This window comes from Diceros bicornis, chromosome 22 (assembly GCF_020826845.1).
Source record: "Diceros bicornis minor isolate mBicDic1 chromosome 22, mDicBic1.mat.cur, whole genome shotgun sequence".
In the NCBI taxonomy this organism is placed as follows: domain Eukaryota; kingdom Metazoa; phylum Chordata; class Mammalia; order Perissodactyla; family Rhinocerotidae; genus Diceros; species Diceros bicornis.
This window is the reverse complement of record NC_080761.1, coordinates 59,247,048-59,270,326: the sequence shown is the minus strand read 5'-3', so window position 1 is coordinate 59,270,326 and position 23,279 is coordinate 59,247,048. Positions and strand designations below refer to the sequence as shown.

The 23,279-nt window shown below is 36.4% G+C and overlaps 2 protein-coding genes across 5 annotated transcripts in view; one reads left to right on the top strand and one right to left on the bottom strand.

The window, feature by feature from the left end:
- The window catches only part of CENPP (centromere protein P), a 212,276-nt gene that overhangs the window by 49,194 nt on the left and 139,803 nt on the right, over positions 1-23,279 (top strand). The window lies entirely within an intron of this gene.
- On the bottom strand, positions 318-21,654 carry OGN (osteoglycin). 2 transcript variants are annotated; one of them, XM_058566114.1, is made up of 7 exons: positions 21,580-21,654; positions 15,954-16,202; positions 13,831-13,924; positions 7,445-7,603; positions 5,243-5,445; positions 3,081-3,176; positions 318-2,196 (listed from the first exon to the last, which is right to left on the bottom strand). In XM_058566114.1, exons 2-7 carry the CDS (start codon positions 16,125-16,127, stop codon positions 2,026-2,028), a joined length of 897 nt encoding a protein of 298 aa, XP_058422097.1. In that variant the 5' UTR covers positions 16,128-16,202; positions 21,580-21,654; the 3' UTR covers positions 318-2,025. The 2 variants fall into 2 exon arrangements, with proteins under 2 accessions (XP_058422097.1, XP_058422096.1); XM_058566113.1 differs by lacking the exon at positions 21,580-21,654 and adding an exon at positions 17,210-17,306.

The following is a 23,279-nucleotide window of genomic DNA, read 5'->3' as shown; positions in this document are numbered from 1 at the left end:
TTTTACCACTGCCCTTCCTCTCCTAATTATTATTTTGTCTAAGCCACTGGCTTTTAAATTCTCTAAAATTTGAGAGTTATTTTACAGTGTTTTTTCTTTAAGTTTAATTATATAAAGAACATAGGAATACATTACTGTGTTTTTCTGACGTCTGGAATGTGAGAGAAGTCTCCTGACTGCTTTCCCAGTGTCAGTCCTACCTCTCGGCTCTCCTTTATCAAGTTTGTTTTTCCAGATAAAGTTACAGTTTATTTCCATTGATTTATTCAAGACTGTTATAGTTTAAAGATTCTATTTTTTAAAATAAAACAGAGCCCTTCTGTTTAAATGAACTTTATTTTGCACTTTATTGTATATTTAAATCAAATGTGCTCACTGTTATGCTAGGCACTTTGAAAGTACAAAGGGAGTATGTTCGGTGCGCTCGGTGAGCTTTCAGTCACAGAGAAGTGAGGCATGCACACAGAATAATGAGAAGGCAGTATAACAATATGATTATCAGTTACCAGAATAAAACATGTCAGTGCGTTAAGTGTTATAGTAGTAATTATGGTGGGCTTAAGAGAGCACAGATATTTTAATGAAAAGTTTCATCTTCGGGTCAACCATGACAAATTGGGGAAAATTTGAAAAATGGAAGGTTATTCTAGGTAGAATGACCTACTTGTTTCTGGAAAAAACAGAAGCAAATGCTTAAAAATATGAAAAAGTATTTGTTCTGGGAATAGTATAGAGAGACCAACTTGATTCTCATGTATAATTTATATTGGATACAATGTCGGTAATTTTTCTATGCGCAGTTCAAACTCATGTCTCTAAAGCACTGATAATTTTGTATGTAACCTCAAAGCAATGTGGAGACTAAGACTTTTGAGTGGGGTTTGAGCAAGAGGAAAGTTATTTTAGGAACTTTAATCTGGCAGCATTGTGCCCTCATAAATCATCACTATTAGATGGAAAATGAATTCTCACCATTAAATGTATCAGTTAATCATGGGTCTTTAGAATATGTTGCTCAGAAGCTTTCTTGTGAATATGTAGTCTGCATGAACATGGACATGTATGGGTGGGTGGGAAGGTGGTGTGCAACAACACCACAGAATTCAGTTTGTTTTCATGTCTTCCATTCAGACAGATTTATTGATGAGACTCTCATTCCTATAGTGTAAAAAAGAAAATATTTTGCAGCATCATATTTGAAAGGCTTTACAATGGGGAACTTTATGGCTATTTTCTGAAAAATAGGATAGACTTGCAGTTTTTCTTATAAGCATACTGATTTTGGTCTGCTTGACATAAAGTGTTTTATGGTAGGCTTTGAATGTTAATATTTAGATAAAAGAAATTTTTATACGGTTTTACTAAAGCCTTTAACTGTGTGACTACAAAGCAGAATAACTTTGAGCATTACTCTATTAGCTCTGTATCAGAGAGTAAAATTATACTTTATTTGGAAAGCTTTGCCTAGATAGGAGACTATACCCTATTTCTCAGGCTAAGTAAAAATATAATAGCTGCCTTAATAGAAAGAAAACAAAGTTCCTACTTCAAAATGAATAATATATGAATCATTAAAGAAAAATGGGAGATCATTGGAAATATTTAGCTTTTCAGAGTTTTTGGAGCCTCTGCCTTAAATGCTTTAGGGATCCAGTAAAGGCCAGGAAAGATAAACCATTGCAAGTTTCTTAGACTTATCCTCTCACTTCATTGGTAATGGAAATAATGTTTCTTAAATTTGAGTATTTATATAAAAACATACCTTTTAAATAGCATGCTGGTATAAACTACAAGGATTTTGTAATGGTATTTAAATATTTTCACATTACTTTGTTTTGAACTTAGAGACTCACTCTTACTTTTTACTTGTTATATTTAAGATTTTTGACCATCCTTGCTTAAAACATAAAATTCCTTCATAGTGAGATACAAAGTTAATATTAAACAAACATTTATGCTCCTTTAGACGTTGTAGAGACAGATTACAAGTATGTATATGTTAGCTTATCTGCTGCATTGATGTGGTTAAAAGTATGACCCTACAGGCAATCTTTTTAAGCAGATAAAACTGTTGGGATGCTTTCCCAGGATGATGGGGTTGCCCTCCAAGCGTATCTCTTCAATGCGGTCCCGAATATAACGGGTATCATTGGCCTTGCAGAATGTGTCATCTGTGATTGAGGTTATGTTGTTAAACTGGAAAATAAAAGGGAAAACTTTTTCAGAAATCCAAAATCAACCTTTTGTGTGCTGTGTAATGGGATCTCACAGAATATTCTTTTCTAAAAAGTGATTTTTAAAATAATTGTATATACTGTGTATGCTCATGGTAATAAAATCCTCTCTGTGCATCTGAACTCCTTTGTCTACGGTGCTACTTTAGAAGAACAGACTTCTTGCTGTTACTCAGAGAAATATCATGTAACAGAAAGTTCTGAGTATAAGTAAGATTATACTACCTGGAAATAGTATCCTATTCTTGAGTGTCAACTCAAACTGGGTACTATCCTTAAATATTCTTTAAAGAAGTAAAAAGAACAAATGGAAATTCTTGTGACGCTGAAAAACCATATAACCAATAATTTATTTATTTATATATATATATATATATATATATATATATATATATATATATAACCAAAAACCAATAATTTATTTTTATTCCCTCTTTTCTGTTACCTCAAGTTGATGTTGGACAATAAAGTCAACTGGAAAGTCTCCAAAAGCAAATGTTTACGGCTATTTGGAGAAAGAAACATAAACCAGAGGTCTTAGTGTCCCCTACTTTCAAATCCATGTGTCAGATTAACTAGGTGATGCTAAGTGCACAGCTGGAAACAAACCCCACTCTAAGAGCAGACCTCACACCTAGTGTTGCTGGTCCTTTCGTGGTGCTCTGGACAGAACCTCGTGGTGCTCTGGACAGAACCGGGGCTTCCAGGCAGGAGAGCATTGAGCTAAATGTTAATACTTTTGATAGGCAAAATTTACATCTGAATAAGTGAGTTTCCTAATGCTTCTTAAGATGGACCCATAGTAATTTAAATTAAAGTCAGATATTGTGAAAGGAGCAATCATACCTGAAGATGAATTACACGCAGACTTTCTGGTAAATTAAGAGGCACAGATTCCAGGGCATTGTGATCCAAGTACAGGAAGGAGAGTTTATTCAGTTTCTGTAAGGAAAAGGTACTTTTGCTTGAGTGTCATTGAGATCAGTACATTTGGTCACAGGATTCACGCTATATACACACATATATGTACATATGTATATATATGCATAGATATTGATATAGATACATATCAATACTATTAATTGTTGGTATGGTAGTTTTTTGGTTTTGGGGGGTGTTTTGGTTTCACAGGTAGTATATTTTGGTCCTGTACAAAGGGCAGTAGAGCCCTGCTGCATCCCTACATTTCTTTCCACTCATCTGACCTCTGAATGCCCAGCCAGGCCTGGCCTCAGCCCTCATGCCAGCTTCTGGGTCCCTTTGAATTTGTCTTCGGAGCAGCTAATGAGGTCAGTCCCTGTGGAGGATTGAATTTGGGTCCTGGTGCTGCCGTAAACTCTGTTGAAGCTCCAGAATTTCCCATTTCAGCTCCACCAATTTCTAACAAAATGAATACTCCTAAGATATGTGTGTGTTTGTTAGTAAGGTGTTTCCCAAAGCAATTTATTAAATATTTAGGTAAGTATGACTTTTTTCCCCCTAAGGGCTCTATGTTACATTATTTATCATGATCAGTAACCCAATATTGTGTATAATTTTATAATATGACTTCAAGATGTAGTTTTTCCTGACATTAATTTTTTACCTTACCTTTGATATGCATCCTGTGGCAGAATTTGCTCATTTTGTTTTTTAATAATTAATTTGCAGTTATTTTAATCCTTTCTTAAGGATCCTACCATCCACTATATGGGCACCAAGCTCCTGTCTTCCCCAGGGGGCCTCTTTACATGGGTTAGAGTAACCTGATTTTACCATTTGCTGTTGCAGCCTAGGGCATTAAACAAAACTACAGAGGATTCCCGTGCCAACTTGTCATGAATCCCCTCTGTAATGCATGTGTAAATCCAAAATAGTCAAACATTCCTCTTGTGAAATGTTGATCAGTTCCTGTAGGTCTTTAACATACCAGTTATTCAAAGGCTTACCAGCTCGAATTACATATCTTCAAATTACAAGGGTTTTTTGTTTGTTTTTAAAGTGAGTCCAGTTTTTAAAAGTCCCCTAAAAGTCCCTTTACTTCTGAGGAACTCTGATATGTCTTTAGAATGTCCCTTAAAGTTGAAAAAGGATTCCTTAAATGTAAACAAAAAGAAAAGAAAAATGGAATTATTTTTACATTTTCTGACAGATTGTATGTTTGTGGACAGATTGTACATTTGTATGATTATCATAAACTTTATGGAAATTTGATAGTTTTAGGTGCTTCTAATAGGAGTTATCATTAGAAGCTACAATCCTTCCTTTTGAATGAGGTTGTCTGTTGCCAGCAGTAGCATGATTGTCTCATCCTCTTATCTGGAGTTCCTTCCAGGACTGGGAGTGAGGATATCAGAGCTATGAAGTGATGGGCTGAGGTGATTACTTCTCCACAGACCATGCATTTTGAGACAGCCTGGCTGCCTAAATCAGGGTAGATCACCTTCCCTTTTTCTTGTACATATATTGTCTTGAATTACTAAATTAAGAAATGTATTTAATTTTTTACTATATACAGAATTTTGTATTAGGTGCCATCATGGAATTCAAAAGAGAGTCTACCTACAGAATTTTATAGTATAATACATTTAAGTATTAAAAGCAAAATTCAGTGTTTACTTTTAGAACTTTATTTTTTCTGACATTTGTAAATTACTAATATTGTAAGGAAAAAGAAACGTAGGAAGACTCCCATTTTGAGGTTTTGTACAGTCTTGTTGCCATGAGGGTGTGAACCATGTCTGTATAAATAAATATTTGCACGTGGTGCAAGTGAAAAAGATGGGACGCGGTGTAGTCCATGAAACAAGATAAAGGTTATGTATTTTAAGTGAGGTACAGGCATAAGCTAGACTGAATGAGCCTAATGGTATGGCTATTTATTATGTAAATAATGTCTTCATTTATTAAATTACAATAGTTTTAAAACATAAAACAAAATTCTAGACCAAAGTTTCTCTTTCTTTTATCATGTTATCATTGGCTGTGTAAAACTGATATTGTGTTCAGTCATACTATAAAATACTTACTTTGAACGTATTTGCTTTGATTCCTCTACTCTTGATTTTGTTGTATTTTGCGTTAAATAAAGTAAGCTTGGGAGGAAGAACTGGAAGTTTCAATAGTTGATTTTCAGCTAGTGTAAGTTCTTCTAACAGAGAAAGTTTTGAGAAAGTACCGTCTTCAATATCTTCAATCAAATTTCCCGTAAAATCGAGTCTTTTTAAGTTGGCTTGAAAGAAAAATATACAAAAAATACACAAAAAATATGAAGTTAAATTCTTATTTGTGTAGACTGAAGAAAAGTATTTGTTGAACAGATCATTGAGACATCTTTTATTTTTCGTGTCTAGTGGAGTGTCTACAATTGGTAGCTCAGTGAGTTTTGTTGAATGAATACTGAGCATCTCCTCTGTGCTTGACACTGATGGCCTTTCTCCCTGGAGTCCTGGAATCTCAGGTTGGAATGGAAGAGTCCTTCCATTCTTCTCTGTTTGAATTCTCAGGATGCTCAGGCTGTTTTAAAGATATTCTTGTTGCAAATCATGGAAAATAAGCATTATATTTGATTGAATAGAATCATGTAAATATTTTTGGATTTTTCGCAGGCGTGTTGCATTGTGATTGTGGATATGTTATCTTAATCTCTCTATGCCTTAATGCTTAACAACAGCAGACAAAAATATTCCCTAATTTGTTAAAGTGATGCAGACTGAGAGAGAGAGAGAAATTCAGTGTGTGCGTGTGTCACTTCTGTCTGTCTGGGATGATTAGGAAATATAGTTGCTTCTCATTATTCCAGATAGTCATGTCTATAAAGTTGCTGAATTAGCAAATACAAAACTATTGCTCCCAGGGGAAACACAGGGTTAGGTTCCTTTGAGCCTCCGGTCACATTTTCATCAACCAATCGGTACAAAATTTTATGTGTGTTTCTTTTTAAAGGTATCTTATTTAGTATAACTGTTGATACATTAATATTGAACTCACAGCCATCAGCACTATAGCTCACACTTGAATGAAGATTACCTAACACATGTGTGTTCTCTGTAGGGCACATCACAGCCTTCTTACACTTCGAAATACCAGACAGCACTTCAACACTATGCATGGGGAGCATTTTAAACAGCAAAAAGCACAAAAATGTGGAAAATGTGGCACTAAGTAGACTGTGAACAGGATACTTGTTTACAGTATAAAAGCTAAAACAAAAGGGCAGGGCATTGCCTTCTTCGACCTCAGCTGGGAAACTCAGATTTTTTTGCCACTCTGCAGGTCTGCGAATGACCGTCACAGTGTCGCAAGTATTGATTTTTGGGTTTCAAATAAATTTTAGCAAGTAGGTGAGTTTGAAAGTATGGAATCCACAGATATTGAGAAACAGCTGTACTTCAATCAGTTGGGAACTTCCAGTAGTAGCATGAATCCAGTTATGGTTAATCTTGTGTAGTGGGGCCAGCGTGCATTTCTTGATATGCCGTTCTTCAGAAGCACTTGACAACATAGGAATCTAGAAAACTTATGAGGGATTAATGATCCAGGACTGCGACTTGGCACTGCAGAGGTGGGGGATTTTGGTGTACTCATGGCAATGCCCTAGGAGCAAGTTGTTGAAAGGTTTGATAGGACGCCAAAAGTCCAAGATTGTTAATGCCCTGGGAAGGAGTTAAATGCCACTGTTCTCAACACTGGCTCCATATTAGAATCATCTGAGGAGTCTGGTTGTGTTTAATGATGACGCCTACATTTCTCCCCCGACCTAACTTAGAACCTCTGGGGACTAGGGCCTGGTATCAATATTTTAAAAATACTTCCCTACATGTTTTTAATATGCAGCCAGATTTAGAACCATGAGTTAAAGTAAGGAAAAGCAGTTTCAATGCTTTTATACTGAAGGTAGAAGATAAAACATGTGGTTGGAGAAGCATCCTGATTATATCGGTGCTGCTGACTGGCTGAGGCAAATGGATCGTGAAGTTTTGGGGTTGAGAAGACATAGTTGCCCCTATGTTAGACAGGCTGTCAGCATAGACACCAAAGTCACCAATAGAGAAAGATGACAGGGGAGATCTGAATGGAAAGGAGATTCACTAACAAACAAATGGATTTTTGTGAAGTATGGTGGATACTTAAATGCTCCAACAGTACTACCCTAGATATGATAGGCCACAAGTGCTAGAAACTTGTGTTTACATAATTTAATGCTAATCTCTTACTTAAAGTTAACTTACGTATGTCTGCAAAATCTTTGGCAGTTAGCTTTTTAATTTTGTTGAATCGTGCATAAAGATAGGCTGATTCCTTTGGCAACGGTGGGACAGCATCAATGTCCACTTCTTCACAGTAGACAGAGCCACTTAAACAAACACACAACAGGCACGTGGGCATTTCTAGATTGGGAAACAAAATCATAAAAATATAAACAGCAGTTTAAAAATATTTGGCCTCTAGTGGTAAATTTATTGCTATCATGAATGTTATTACTAATTTGAAAAGATATTTTACAGAATTACAGGTGATAGCAGGAAAGATATCATGGTCATGAAAGTTAGTGACCTATATTATAACTGATAATTCACTAGAATTTTAGAGTCTATAATCCACAATCTCTTTTATTCTCTTATCTGTTTTAGCAATGATCCCTTGATTGCTGAATTGACTGACAGTTACATTTCCTCATTTGAATACCAAAAAACATTCATAAAGCGGGACTTAAGATAAACACAAGCTTGGTTTATCACTTGGTATGGGAGAAACACATTTCAGATTGGTGACAGTAGCTAATGAGTTTAGAAACCACAAGTTAAATAAACAAACTATTAACTCAAAAGTAGAATCATCGTAGGCGCTGTTGGGATCCCATTGCACCCTATGTCATTCATTGCGTTTACTTGTCATGCCTCTTTCATCTCCTTCAACCTGGAACAGTTCCTTAGTCTCTGTTTTTCATACCTTTTACTTTTTTGAAAATTTTTGAATTTTTAAAAAATTTTGCTTTTCAGGGCATTTATTTTGCAGAGTCTTACAATTAGGGTTTGTCTGAGGTTCTTCATTTTTGGCAGGAATACCATGGAAATGATGTTGGGTCCTCAGTGCCATGTTTCAGGGAGCACACGGTATCTATTGTCCCGTTCCTGAGGATGCTATCTTTGGTCACTTTGTTCAAGCCTGTCCGCCATGTTTCTTACTCTGTAAAGTTACTATTTTTCGCTTTCTAGTTAATAAGTATCTTCCAGAGAAGTATTTTGAGATTCTAACCATCTGGTTTGTCATCAAACTTTAACCCACTAGTTTTATCATCTGTTGATGGTTCTTACCTGAATCATTTATTGCTAGGATAGTTGCCAAATAGTAATTTTCTAATTCCATCATCCTTTCTACATTTGTTAGTTGGCATTCTGGTGTAAGGTAGAATATTCCCTTCTTATTTATTTATTTCTGTCATTATGAACTGATGAATTCCTTATCCCATGGGTCATAATACGTTACCTCATATTTATTTTGATAATCAAATTGTCACAGATTAGCCAGTGAGAACTCTTGTAAGCTCTTTTTTATCCTGCCCCAACTTTTTTGTGGTTAAATGATATACAATAAGTTGCACATATTTAACTTGTATAATTTATAAATTTTTGACATACGTATATACCCATGAAACCGTTATTACAATTGAGAAATTAACATATGCATCACCCCCAAAAGTTTCTCGTGCCCTTTTGTAATTCCTTTCTCCTAATCTTGTCTCCAAGCAACCCTGATCTGCTTTCTGTCATTATATGTTACTTTGCATTTTTCAGAATTTTATAACAAAAGAAATATACAGTATATACTCTTTTGTCTGGCTTCTTTTACTCTGCGTAGTTAGAGATTCATCTATTGTTGTGTATATCAGTAGTTCATTCCTTTTTATTACTGAGTAGTATTCCATTTTCTTAATATATATACACACAATATATACGATCATCTCTTATGGACATTTGTGTTGTTTCTAATTTTTGCCTATTTCAAAGAAAGCTGCTATGAATGTTTATGTACAAGTTTGTGTGGACTTAATGAGTTCATTTCTCTTGGGTAAATACCTAAGAGTAGAATGGCTTGGTCTTATTATAGGTGTATATTTACCTTTTGAAGAAAGTCCCATACTGTTTTCCAAAGTGGTTGTGCCATGTTACATTCCCATCAGCAGTGCATCAGAGTTCCATTTGCTCCACCTCCTTGTCAACATTAGGTATGGTCGGACTTTTTAATTTTAGCCATTCAAGTAAGGTGTGTTGTAGTATCTCAAGTTTTGATTTGCATTTTCCTAATGACTAATGATGCTAAGCATCTTTTTATATACTTATTTGCCATCCACATATTTTCTTTACTGAAGTGTCTGTTCATATCTTTTGCCTATTTTTAAATGGATTTTTTGTATTATTATTATTATTGAATTATAAGAATGTATATTATAGATATAAGTCGTTTGTCAGATTTACGTTTTGCAAGTGTTTTCCTCCAGTCTGTGGCCTTTTTATTTTCTTCTCAACGTCTTTTGAAGAGCAAACATGTTTAATTTTTTTTTTCTTTTGTTTGCTGAGGAAGATTTGCCCTGAGCTAAACTGCGTTGCCTAGCTTCCTCTTTTTTTTGCTTGAGGAAGATTAGTCCTGAGATAACATCTGTGCCAGTCTTCCTCTATTTTGTATGTGGGTTGCTGCCATAGCACGGCTGAGAAGTGGTGTAGGTCCGCACCAGGATCCAAACCCACAGACCTGGGCCCTGAAGCGGAACCTGCGAATTTAACCACTACGCCACAGGGCCGGCACAAACATTTTTAATTTTAATGAAGAACAATTGATTTTTTAATAGTTCTTGCTGTTTGTGTTCTATTTAAGAAATCTTTTAACTTAGCGGTTAAGTGCACACACTCCGCTACTGGCGCCCTGGGTTCGGATCCCGGGCGCACACCGATGCACCGCTTCTCCGGCCATGCTGAGGCCGCGTCCCACATACAGCAACTAGAAGGATGTGCAACTATGACAGACGACTATCTACTGGGGCTTTAGGGGGGAAAAAAAAAAAGGAGGAGGATTGGCAATAGATGTTAGCTCAGAGCCACTCTTCCTCAGCAAAAAGAGGAGGATTAGCACGGATGTTAGCTCAGGGCTGATCTTCCTCACAAAAAAAAAAAAGCGAGAAGAAATCTTTGCCAACCACTAAGTTTTTATCCTGTATTTCTTTTAAAAGTTGTATAGTTTAAGCTCTTTATATTTAGATATGGGGTCCATTTTGAGTTAATTTTTATGTATGGTGTCAGGAAGGGTCAAAGTTCATTTTTTTCCCCTATCGCTATCTGATTCTTTCAGCACCATTTTTTGAAAAGATAATCCTTTCCCCATTGAATTGCATTGGCACCATTATGAAAAACCAGTTGACCATATTGTCTAAGTCTGTTTCTGGATTCTTCTTTTCCACTGATCTATTTGTTTATTTGTAAGCTAATACCACAATGTCTTGATTCCTGTAGCTTTATAATAAGTCTTGGTATTAGGTAGCGTAAATCCTCCAACTTTATTCTTCCTCAGTGTTGTTATGACTGTTCTAGGTTCTTTGTATTTCCATATAAATTTTAGAATCAGCTTGTTAATTTCAGAAAGGCTGCTAGGATTTTAATTGGGATTGCATTGAATCTACAGACAAATTTGGGAAAAATTGACATCATAAAAATACTGAGTTTTCTGGTCCTTGGACACAAAATATTCATCTATATATTTAGGTCTTTAATTTCTCTCAGCATTGTTTTCTAGATTTCAGTGTTACAAGTCTTGTACATCTTTTACCTTTTGAAGAAAGTCTCAAACTATTTTCCAAAGTGGTCATGCCTGTATATTTTTTATATTATGATTAATTTTTAAAAAATTAAATGTCGCCATTATTCTTTGAGAATGTCCTTATTTTCTGTCATGGTAAGATGTCTCAGACATCTTTTTATGACATGATTTTATTTATAAATGTATTTATTTGTTTGTTTGCCTGTGTGACACATAACTGTGTTCTAAAATAAAATTTACACAAAAAACGTATCCTCAGAAAAGTGCCACTACCCTCCCACTGCAGCCCTCTCAGGTCCCATCTCCCCAGCTTTCCATTTCCCTGCCCCAAGCCTGAAATCAGCTATTTCTTCAAGGAGTACTGGTTCCTTTTAGTGGAGAATGGTATTTAGAAACCAAGATTTGGGTGTGGATATACTCACTGCTACTTGAGTCTCATTGCCTCTAGGCTCTTTCAGCAGAGAGAGCTAGGAAATATATGTATGTGTTGTCTTGCTCTCCATGTATATTACACATACATACACATGTATATGTGTATAGACATACATGTATATATACACCATATACTCGTATATATACATAAATACACCATATGCATATGTACACATACACAGAGAGACCACATCTGTATCTATTTCTGTATCTGTACACAAACCATGAGTAGATGCTGTTTGTTTGCCTATGTGAAACATAACCTTGTTCTAAAATTAAATCTACGCAAAAAGTGTATTCTCAGAGAAGTGCCACTACCCTCCCCCCGCAGCCCTCCCAGGTCCCATCTGCCCACCTTTCCACCCCTGGTCCCATCCATAACCTGTGGGTAATTAGTCTCAGTTTTGTAATTACCCTTCTTGAGTTTCTTTTCACACAAATGAGCTGGTGCGTATATCTGTTATCATATGCCCTCCTTGCTTAGGTGACAGGCAGCTCACTGAAGATACTCTTGGCGCTTTGATTTTTCACATGAGATGTTCTGGACATCACTCCATGTTCATTCATAGAGATCTTCCCCATTCGTTTTACAGCTGCATAGTGTTTCCTTGTTTGGATGGACTATACTTAATTCAACCACTCTTCAGTGTCTGGGCAATTAGATTGTTTTCAATATTTTGCAATTGCAAGCAGTACGTCAGTGATTTTGCATATGTATTTTCTTACTTGGGAGGTGTGTCTCTAGGGTAAATTCCTAGAAGTCAATTGCTATGTTACAAAGTAAATGCATATTTAGTTTCATTTGATATTGCCAAATTCCTGTCCAAAAACATTGTACCAATTTGCATTTCCACCAGCAATGTGTAAGATTGTCTGATACCCTAAAGCCTTGCCAATGGAATATATTAACATATTGTCACATTTTTAATTTTTGTCAATCAGCTAGGTTAAAAAATGGTATCTCAATATAATTTTAACTTGCATTTCTCTGTGTGTGAGATTGAAGATCTTTTCAATGTTTAAGGGTCTTTTTTATATCATTTTGTGAAATGTCTTTATATCATTTGCCTGTTTTTCCAGTGGATTTTGGTCAATTTCTTTTTCCTGGATTTTTGCATATTCTTTATAAATTAGAGATATTAACTCTTTATCAGTGACATATGTTGCAGATATTTTTCTCAGTTTTCTGTTGTCTTTGACTTTATGATGTTTTTTGCCATGCAAAAGTTTCATTTTCTGGAGTCAGATTTATTGGTCTTTTCTGTTATCATCTCTAGATTCTGAAGCACTGCATGCCCTGGTTATCTTACAGTGTCTGTATGGTTCACTGTTTACAGTCAGACCTAGTGTGTGGGCAGTTTGTGTTTCTGTGTGAGGGGTGAATCTAATTGTGTCCTTTCAGTTGACAGCCCGTCATCCCAGCACTGTTTTTTTAATTTATGTACTGAATTTCTACATGTGTTTCTGGACTTTCTATTCTATTCATGCACCAGTATCACACTTGTTAAAGTATATTCTAATGTGCAGTACCTCTGGTTCCTGCAGATACCTGTCATTTTTCAGGGTTTCCCTGGCTATTTGTGCAGGTTTGATTTTCCATTTGAACTGGAGAATCAACCTTACCAGCTAAAACTTAAGAAGTTTACTGTTATAAATTTAGGGAGAGGTGATCTTTATGATATTGAGTCATCCTATCCAAGAGCAAGGGATGTCTTTCCATTTGGTCAAGTCTGTTTTTACTGTGATACTTTTCAAATTTCTTAAGATGTGTTTTTTCTTTTGGTCCATTTTAATTGTATTGTAGCAGTATGGAAATTAATGTGTGATTTTTTTTCGTGTTGTCGGGTGTGATAACGTTCTGTAATAGAGCAAGAATAAACCAAATAGATAGGAACTATTAAGTAGTACTTTGTAATTTGTTATAAGTTCTCTCTTGTTTTAATTGAAATGTGCATTATAATTGTTCATGTGTATAGCCGTCTCTCTTCTGTGAGTTTCTTGAAGGCAAGAATTACATTTTGTTTACCTTATCTTCAGGCTGTACATAGTATTTGCAAGTAATTGGTGTTTAATAAATCTTTCTTGAATTGATTTTATATAGACAGAGGCACACACTTTGTAGAAGCTCAACTTGGACTCAGTTTTGGTTGTTCTTGAATGTTCCTAGTCCGCGTTTCTCACTCCTAATGTGGGATGGCAAATGATGTGCGCTCCCAGTATACCTGTTGACTTTATCATTGGAGATGAAATTCTACTGTTTGGATTTACTACATCCTGAGGCAATTTTTGATTACTATAAGGAATAAAGTTCCATTATAAGCTATTTTTTAAAGCTCCTTTAAAAACAATTAGATGATAGCGTATTCATACTTACCATCATTTTCTTTCTTGGGGGTTAATGGTGTTACACTCTCATCTTTTTGTAATTGAAGACTTTTCTCATCAGAAATTATCATAGTTTCTTTTTCCTATTGGAAAAATAAAAATTTATTATCAGGTGTGATAAAGTCTAATTTTAATTATAAAACTGAGAGATCACGGACAACATCTGTCTTGTCATAGTCACAGTGGGATTTCTTTTGTGCTCCATTAGGATTTTATGTGTAATTCCGTTTCATCATTTATTAAGTTATAATGTAAATATTTGTTTAGCTTGTTTTCACTCCAGACTGTAAACTCCATGAGTAAAAGAACCAGGTCTTTTTTATTTTTCTATGTCCAGAAGCCAAACTCAGTGCTTCCTAAATGTTGACGTATTGAAATTCCAAATGGGAGCTAGGAGAGAATTCTCTGACTCGGAATGAAAGTTTTTCTGAGGTGAAGATAGTGTCTTGAGATCATCTTTATGTAGAGTAGCTCTTTTAATTGTTCTTTATAGTTCTGTCTGAACTGAATTCCTGATGTCAGATTCTAACCATGTTTAACAGGACTGAAGCACCAGTCATGTCGTCTGTGTGAAGCAGAGTAAGCTCTTTGGATCTCTTCCAGAAGTGACCCTTAATTACCCACCTGCCTCCATTAGGCCCTGGCCCTGGAGCCCTTTTATTGTTAGCTCTGGGGGAAATGGGTCTTTATCATTTACTCACTCTTTCCTATTCTGGAAGAGAACATTTTCTATTAGACTAAAGTATGTTATATGAGGTCCTAGTTTTTCCACCCATTGGAAGCGTGTTCCGCCTTTAGTCTCCGTCTTGACTCCTTCATTCTCTCGTGTGTTCTGGTTGAACAGCCCCTCCACTCTGCATTTGTATATTAAGCGCTGTTGAATTCTACTCCGCTTCACCAATATCTTAGTCCCCACATTTATAGTAACTTAGAGGGGCTTCTAAAGCAACATGTAGAGAAGTTCTTACTTCTTACTTTTTAGGGACCAGGGAATTTTGAAAGTGTTCCTTTAACTGATTGATAGATTCAAATCATCCATGTGAGCCAATAATTTATTGTTATGATGGGCCTCTTTTTTTAAATTTGAAACTATGAGTAGTGATAACCTCTTTTTTTCTTAATGTTGGGCAAAAATAATACTAGCATATTAACTAAGTTCATTGAAAGAAACTGGTGTTAACATTGCTCATTGTGTTCTAAAAAAAAGAAGTAGTTATAGCTGGTCACCCTTAAAATCTTTGCCATCTTATTTATAGTGGAGAAGAACTGTTGAAGCAATCAACATTGTTATATATTTGGCTGCATTTCTCATTTTCCATTGTGGTGTGTGTGTGTGTGTGTGTGTGTGTGTGAGAGAGAGAGAGAGAGAGAGAGAAATAGGCAAGCAACAGATACTTGGGTGCTGTATTAACTTTTTCCTTACCCAGCGTTCATTTCTGTGTACTAAGAAAACCACAAGTAGTTACTTAGCTCATACAAGTGGAGTATGAAAGTCATCCTTGTAGTGGTAACTCAAAGACAATTACAGTGACTTGGTACAAATTGATTGATAGAGTCTAAATTGTTGAAACTGCTTGAAAAAGAAAGCCCCATAGTAAGTCATTTTTCTTTTTTTGGTACTGTGTATAGTTGGCATATGTAAATTATTGTGAAATGCTATAGATAACAAAATAACCAGTATTTTCTATTTATTTCCTTGAACCACTTCTTCCTAAAATAATAAACCTTAAGCTGGTAATCCATCTTTATTTCTCCTAATACACATTTTTCCTAATTTTTTTTGAGGCAATATAATATGCAAATATAGGGCATTGTATAACATTACTTAACATATAAATCTCAACTGGTCAAGGTCATCTTAACGTTTAGTTTTCCTTAAATCTTATGTTTTGGTTGCTGTAGATACTGTTTGGTTACCATAGATTCTATTTATTAATTTGGGAGGCATACATATTTTAAAAATATAATCTTAGGGACAGTTATTTTGAAATTACTTTGACTCATTTAAAGTGGTTTTTCTTTCCCCTTATCAGACACATTCAGAAAAAACAAAAACATGCATTTAAATGGGCATCTATTTTAGAAGTTAAATTTAGAGTAGAAATAAATTACCTTATTATTTTTTCCATCCAGGTATTTATCCTCATAATCTTGGCTAGATAAGGTTTCTTCAAAATTATTTGTTCCATAATCATAGATAATGCGTGGGTCCTGCTGAGTTGGTGGCGCTGGCTTTATCAGAGGCACAAACAGTAACAGGAGAAGTGTTGACTGCAGAGTCTTCATTTTAGCGAAAACCAAGGTGACTGGAAGTTAATAAGCTAGTGGCCTGCTGACTCTGGGACAATACTCTCTTTTTCCCTGGAAATAAAAACGCAGACCTTAGAAGCAATATTTAAAAGCTTAGAGGACTTTTTGGCAGGATGTACGCAGTGGGGGCCAGAGAACAAGTATTTAACCCTTAGTGATCTTTAATTAGATCCTAAAAGTTTTTATGTATCAGTGACATTCTGGAAAATAGTTTCAGGAAATGGTTTTATTTGTTTTCTGTCAAAAATCCAAGCAATGTTGATAATTTCAGTTTCTTAATAATTAGGTGCCCTAAACAAAGGTACTGTATGCAATTGAAATCTCCTTAGGATACCTGTAGTATATAAATAGTTAAAATGAAGACCCAAGATCCTGTCTCATGTGAGTTAAAAATATCATATTTCAACTTTACTACTTTATAAGAGCCCTTGATTTGCATTGGTATGAACAGAAACAAGTTCCAAGAAAAGTTTTAAAACTTTAACATTATGAAAAGTAGTCATTAACACTTACTTTTAGGTAGTACAGAATATAGGAAAAGCCATCATTTTAATTTTCTTAGTTTTGTAATTTTCATAGGTATCACTATTTTTAATCAATAGCGTTGCTTTTTAAATTTAAACTATGAAAAATGCAAAAATAGTATTGCAGACTGGAAAAAATAACTTTAATCAAGGATTTGAGGGAATGAAATGGGAAGGATTCTTTCAGGCTCGCCAGTGGATTTTATCTGGTGGTGCACATTTCAGACTTTTTCTTAAGTAACTTCGAACAGAATCAACCAGTTGCTGGTGCTGCATCATAGTTCCCTGTTTACCAAAAATCAGTGGTTGAAAATTAAGAGTAACATGGTTTTGTGACTTTTGCGGCACCCTGTTCTTGCCTGCATGGATATTAAAGTTTATGCAATGATATACTAAAGTACTTGTTAAAAAGTAATTGTTCGAGGTAGCTGAAACTTAAAAAAATTAGAGATGGCCTTTACATTTATCAAGACTGTTAGAGGAGTCACATCTTAACAAACAATATTTAAAATAATATGAGAAAAAAGAGCCTACCGTTGTAGCTGCTTTGAAGTTTTTGTGGTTTTCCTCAATAGATGTTCATGCCTGTGCATTAGCCCCAAGTGGGAGGGTGAATGAGGAAAGCTGTGGGTTGATTTCAAACTGCTGAACAGAATGTCAGGGCCCAACAGCTTTAAAAGCAGTTTCCATGTGTTAGAGATCTTGGCCAACATTCTTTCTCTGGGGTGAAATGTAGTGTGTTGTACAAGAGAACCACGCTTAAAATCTTTGTAACTGCTGTGCTCATTCTGCTCCTACGAGTTACTGCAAGCTCGTGTTATTTTTACTTTTACTGTGGTGTGATAAACACTAACGTTTTAGTGAATATTAGTTTATGAAGATGACATAGTTATAAAATCATGTTTTCATTTTAATGCTTTCCCAGCAGATAAAACATCTGCATTTTGAATGAAATAAAACAGCAAACCAAAGCATAGTCTATGCTCTTCATTTTATGAGGAGTAAAAATATTGTTCTAATACTATAATTAGTTTATAGCCAAGAAATTTCCAATGTAAAAATTAGTTTTAGCATAAATTATTTTCCAGATAAGTCATTTGGAGTCCCCCTCTTTATTTTAGTTACATATAACAAAAACCCAAGTGTGAGAATTAGCTTTTAAAAAATAAATTTGATTTATAATTTGGGTTTTGATAGTAAAAGATATTTTTGTTTACTAAATGAAGGAAACTGTATTAAAATTATTTTAATATTAAATTTGAGTTTTAGAAGTTTAAGTGGTATTTTAGATAACTATATGAACACCTTTAAAGATTCATTTTTATTTTTATCACTCTTTGGTGCTATTAGCAATCAAGGTAACATTTCTTTCTCCTCTAAGCTAAAAAATTCAATAAATATGGATATGGATAGATATTTTATTAAAAAATAGAAAATGAAAGAATACTAATTTGTTCTTTTTTTCCATTCAAAGATGGCTTTAGAGCCTTTCAAATTAAAGCTTATATAAACTAAGATTTTTGAATATTCACATTTTATATGATTATGAATATTTTAAATTTACTTGTGATATTCTCTGGTTTGGGTTGATATAAATTGTCAATTTTATGGCTTTAAGGATACAATAAAACCTTTAAAGTCTTTGAAAATTAATAATGAAACAGCAGACGTTGATTTGTTCTACATTGTGTGGCAGGTTTAACAGGATGTTGAGAAGTGAACTGGATAGGTGTTAAATGTCAGATTTAAAGATTCTTAGAGATTCATAGTTTTACTAATGGTATATGCAGTTTGTACCACAGAAAATTATTTTGTGGATTATAACATCTTTCCTTGAAAAGTTATGACCAGTGAATACAGTTTTATTGGCATTCGCTCATTTAGTAGAATTCTGTTGAGCACCAGTTGTCTGTCAGAACTACAGACAAATAAGCTCAGACAAGCAAAACTCAGTTTCTCCCCTCAAGGAAGCTTGTAGTCTGTAAGTCAGCAGGAAGGGCACCAAACAAGCGACAGAATGCATGGTGGGACCTGCCACACAGAAATGCACGCGGGGTTCTGCAATAGCCTGGGAGAGGGTGAGGCCACGGAGGCTGCACCAAGCTGACTTGTGTAGAGAAGAGCGGCGGGGCAGAGGGCGAGGTGTTCTAGGAGGGCGAGCGGCACACAGGTGTGAGAAAATTTAAAATTAGTTGTATATGGCTGGAGCTCAAAGGGAGAGACAGAAGAGGTAAGGAAGTGGCACATGTTAAGAGATCAGAGGACTAGAGGTCAGGTTAAGGAGAGTCTTTTATACCTTGCTAAGGTGTTTGGGCTTTATTCTGTAGCCAGTGAGAGACCACTGAGAGATTTTTAAGGTAGTGAGTGACATGATCCTATTTTCATTTTAGAAATATCCCTCTAATGTTGCATTTCTGAAGAATACCACTGCTAGTCTGTTGCATTTGTTCTTTATTGTAAGTTTAGTGGCTTAAAATAACACACATTTATTATCTCACAGTTTCTGTGGGTCAGGAGTTTGGGCATGGCTTTGCTCGGTTCTGTGTTTCACGATCTCACCTGAAAGCTGCAATCAGTGTATTGTCTGAGGCTGCACCCTCCTTTCAAGAGTTGAGTAAGGGGAAGGATCTGTGTGTGAGCCCATGTGGCTATTGGCCACAGCTCCATGCAGAATGTGGAAGCAAGGGCCTCAGTTTCTTGCTGGATGTTGGCATAAGGCCACCCTCAGTTCCTTGCAATGTTACCTCCTCCACTGGGCAGCTTAAAACGTGGCAGTTTTCTTTTTCACAGCCAGAAAGGGAGATAGTCTCCAGTAAGATGGGCATTACAGTCTTTGTAGCGGTCACGCACACATAATCGCAAATTTGCCATCACCTTTGCCATATTCTGTTGCTTAGAAGCAAGTCAGAGGTCATATCCACAGTGAAGTGGGGGAGGTGACTACCAAGGCAAAATTCTAGAAATATTCAGAATTGCACTGGAAAATAAACAAACCTATGTTCCTACCCAGAGTTAGCCAAACTTTAAAGTTTGAGGACACAGTCCCCAAGACCATCTTCATTTCTTATACCAACTGCAAGTTTGTCGGGGGGTGGTTCCCAAAACCACCCACACATTTATAATTTGCTAGAAGGATTCATAGAACTCACTGAAAGCCATAGTTATGGTTTATTACAGGGAAAGGATACACATAAATATCAGCCCAAAGAAGAGATGCATTGGGCAGAGTCTGGGAGGGTTCCAGTGCGGAGCTTCTGTTGTTCTTGGGATGCAGTACCCTCCTGGCATTGACATGTGACAGCATGCATGGGGTATTGCCAACCAGGGAAGTGCTACTGAGCCTCACTGTTCAGAGTTTTTACTGGGGCTTCGTTACACAGGCAACATCGATTGATTGGGTGTCCACGTGGTTGAACTCAGCCTCCAGGTCAACTGATACTGCATGACCCAGAGTCCCCATCCTAAATCACATGGTTGTCTTTCTGGCATGGCCAACCCAACCCTAAGACTATCAGATATGGCCGGTCCCACCCTAAGATCTGGTGAGATGTCCCTTCTCTAAACGAAAATATAGATTATCTCCTAGAAGCTGACGGCAAAGGCCAGACCTCTCTTTGGGGTCACATTCTTTACTGTACAGTTCCCAGTATAAAATATGTTTGAAACTTAGGTTTTCTATTCCAGAAAGAAGTATTGTATCCTAGTATAAAGCTATTTAGCTTTTACTGCACAGTAGTGAAAGATGAAAACTGTCTAAGACTCAAGAGTGGGCATTTATCCAAAATTGAGAGAATTTTCTCTGTGGAGTTCTTTCTAGTGACCCTATTGTGTTATCCTTGGTGTTTTTGTGGAGTTTTGTATCTTTGACGTCCCAATGGACTGTTGGTTCTATCTCCTCAATTGTTTCTCAGGAGTGGGCAACCAAAAAATGTGTCGAGTGGAATTGAGTTTTAGAATCAAGGGTTTTCTAGGAGGGATTTTTTTTTGGAGGTGGCTTAGTTGTACTGACTACCATATAACTACCAAGTGGATTGGCTTTCAAAAAACCCTACAAGCCAGAAGAGTCCTCTTCTGTCTTCATCTCCATCCTCTAACTTCGTTGGAAGTAGCATGATTTAGGAATCAGAACACCTAAGCACTAGTTTTGCTCTGTCATTAACCTTTCCCTGATCTTAGGCAAGTTAACTTCTTTGTGCCTCAGTTTCTTTATCTGTTGGACTAGAATCTAGTTCCTATAGTTTCTCAACCTCAGCAGTATTGAAATTTTGGAGCAGATAATTCTTTGTGGTGGGACTGTCCTGTGCATTGGGACATTTAGCAGCATCCCTGCCCTCTGCCCACTAGATGCTGGTAACACTCCTCCACCTCTAATCGCCACCTGTCATGACAACCAAAATTGTCTCAAGACATTGTCAGATGTCCCCTGGAGGGCAGAATCGCCCCCATTGAGAATCACTGCATTACCAGATATCTATAGACCCTTTTAAATCCAACATTCTAGGATTTTATGGAAAGTCTGTGGTTTGAATCTCCATCTGAAATCTCATGCTTATGCCTGAAGCCCAGTCATGTGCTCAAATGAGATAAAGATGAGAACCCAAGTACTTCCCAGACAAAAGGGTGAAATTTAAAGAGAGGTGAATTAGGACTCAATATAAGGAAGGGTTCATGTTAAAAATGTATCGTGAGTTTAATTTTTCTGAGTAGTACATATATCTCCATATAGTGAATTCTTAGCCTAAACATGTAAAAGTAATAAGACGTGTCCATGACACTGTGATATTTACCTGCTAGGCATAGTTCCTTGCTTCCGAGCTGTGTGATTCTGAGTAAAATGCCTACCTTCTCAGAGCCTCTGTTTCGTCTCCTGTAAATGGGAAGGTGGGGCTGTTGTGAGAACTAACCTGATGGTGTGTGGAAAGCAGGCCCCCTGGTGCTTGGCATACAGTTGTATTCCTCAGAGGCTGGCGCTGTCTTCATTGGTCTGGTGACCTGGAGCTTTTGACTGCCTTGCCTAAATGTAACTAAAAGCAGTTAAAAAAAGGAAAGAAAGCAGATGGAAAACAACAACAGAAAGTGAAGAAAAGGGCGACTCCAACCTGATGCAAGACTTGGGCAAGTAGAACTCCCCCACAATAAATTGTAGCTGCCTTGCAGTGCCTTGCACTGTAATGGATCCAGAGAAGACCGAAAAGTATTTATTTACTTACTTATTCAGGAAATTGGAACATGTAAGAAACTTTGGATTTTTAGCTATTATGATTTAATTTTATTTCCAGCTGCTGTTATACTTTATTTCCAAGATTTAGAAAAAATGGATTTGAAATCAGGAAACTGGGGTTTTGGTTCTAGCCATCTTTGGGTCATGTAAATTCTTTGCAGAAGTGAAAGTGTACAGAGGAGAGAAGGTTCATTTCTTCTGTTTTTCCCATGGAATTGGTTCAGTGTGTTGTACAATATGCATACCTCTGCATTTTAGTTTAGTGGTCCCAACTTGAGGAGTAAAGGGAAAATGTATGGTGTTTTAGGTAATATTTAAACACCAGCTAAACATTCTCAACCAGTATTATTGTGGGCAAATTTATGAAATATCCTTTATTTTTATTTCTCTTCTAGAAGCTTAAATGTGTGTTATGCTTTTACGTTTGTTAGTTAAGCTTGGGTTCATGGTGCGATTTGGATTTATTTGTTAGTGGTTACAAACCCAGATTAGCCACGTAGCTAATATAACTAATACTTTGAAGTGTAATGAGGAAATAGATGAGTTTTCATCTTTTTCTTTCCTGTTGTAGTTATCAAATCAACTGATTTTGTCTGTAGCTCTGGAGGGTAACTGAGCAATCTTGATGTGCTAGTTGAAAAAGTACTTTATTCTTCAGTTTCTCCTAAGGAAAGCATTGGGGGTTATTTTTTTTTGTTTTTAATGAGAAATATTTGGAGTGGGTATGAGTTCTTCAGGGCATTTTCAAATAACAGAAATGGTTGTTAACCTGCCTCCTCACTGGGCCCTGCAGCTGGAGGACATTTTGTGACATGTTGAAGTATACACGTCTTTGGAGGGAGGAGCCAGAGCAGTTGACCTCTTCTTCCTAGTAGATGGGGAAGTTGCACCTTACTCTGGCCAGAGGAGCCAGGCTGAGTGCCTTGTGAGGGATGGGGGAAACCCTGCTCCCCTCCCTGGTAGGCCGTCTAGAGGTGCTTTGGAGAGCTGAACTATCAAATGGTGATGTGGAATATGTTTGTTGTGGTATATGATTTATATAGGGATCATATATAAATGATCCCTCTTCTCTCTTCCTATTGAAACTTGGTAAAGTCTCTCTTGGTCACTAAACTTTTGTACAAGTAGAATCTTGGAAGGAATCTTGGAAGGGCCCTGAGAGAGCTCCGAGGTGTGCGAAGCACAGCTGGCATCTGGGGACACGTAGATCCAGCAGGCTGCTGGGCTCGGCTTGCTGCAGTAATAGTTACTGCTTGTTGGATGCCTGTACCTGGCATGTACTTTCTTAAATGCTGTTAGGTACACCATTTCTCTTTATCCTTATAACAGCCCTATGAGAACCACCTTCCTTGTTGAAATGCAGAAATGGAAGCTTCAAGAAGT

Excerpts from the sequence above, each read along its gene's own strand:
- OGN (XM_058566114.1), bottom strand. The coding sequence starts at position 16,127 with ATGAAGACTCTGCAGTCAACACTTCTCCTGTTACTGTTTGTGCCTCTG. Across the intron at positions 7,604-13,830 it reads CCCCAAGAAAGAAAATGATG|AAATGCCCACGTGCCTGTTG; the intron begins GTAAGTATGAAT and ends TTCCCAATCTAG. Across the intron at positions 5,446-7,444 it reads CAAAGATTTTGCAGACATAC|CCAACTTAAAAAGACTCGAT; the intron begins GTAAGTTAACTT and ends TTTTCTTTCAAG.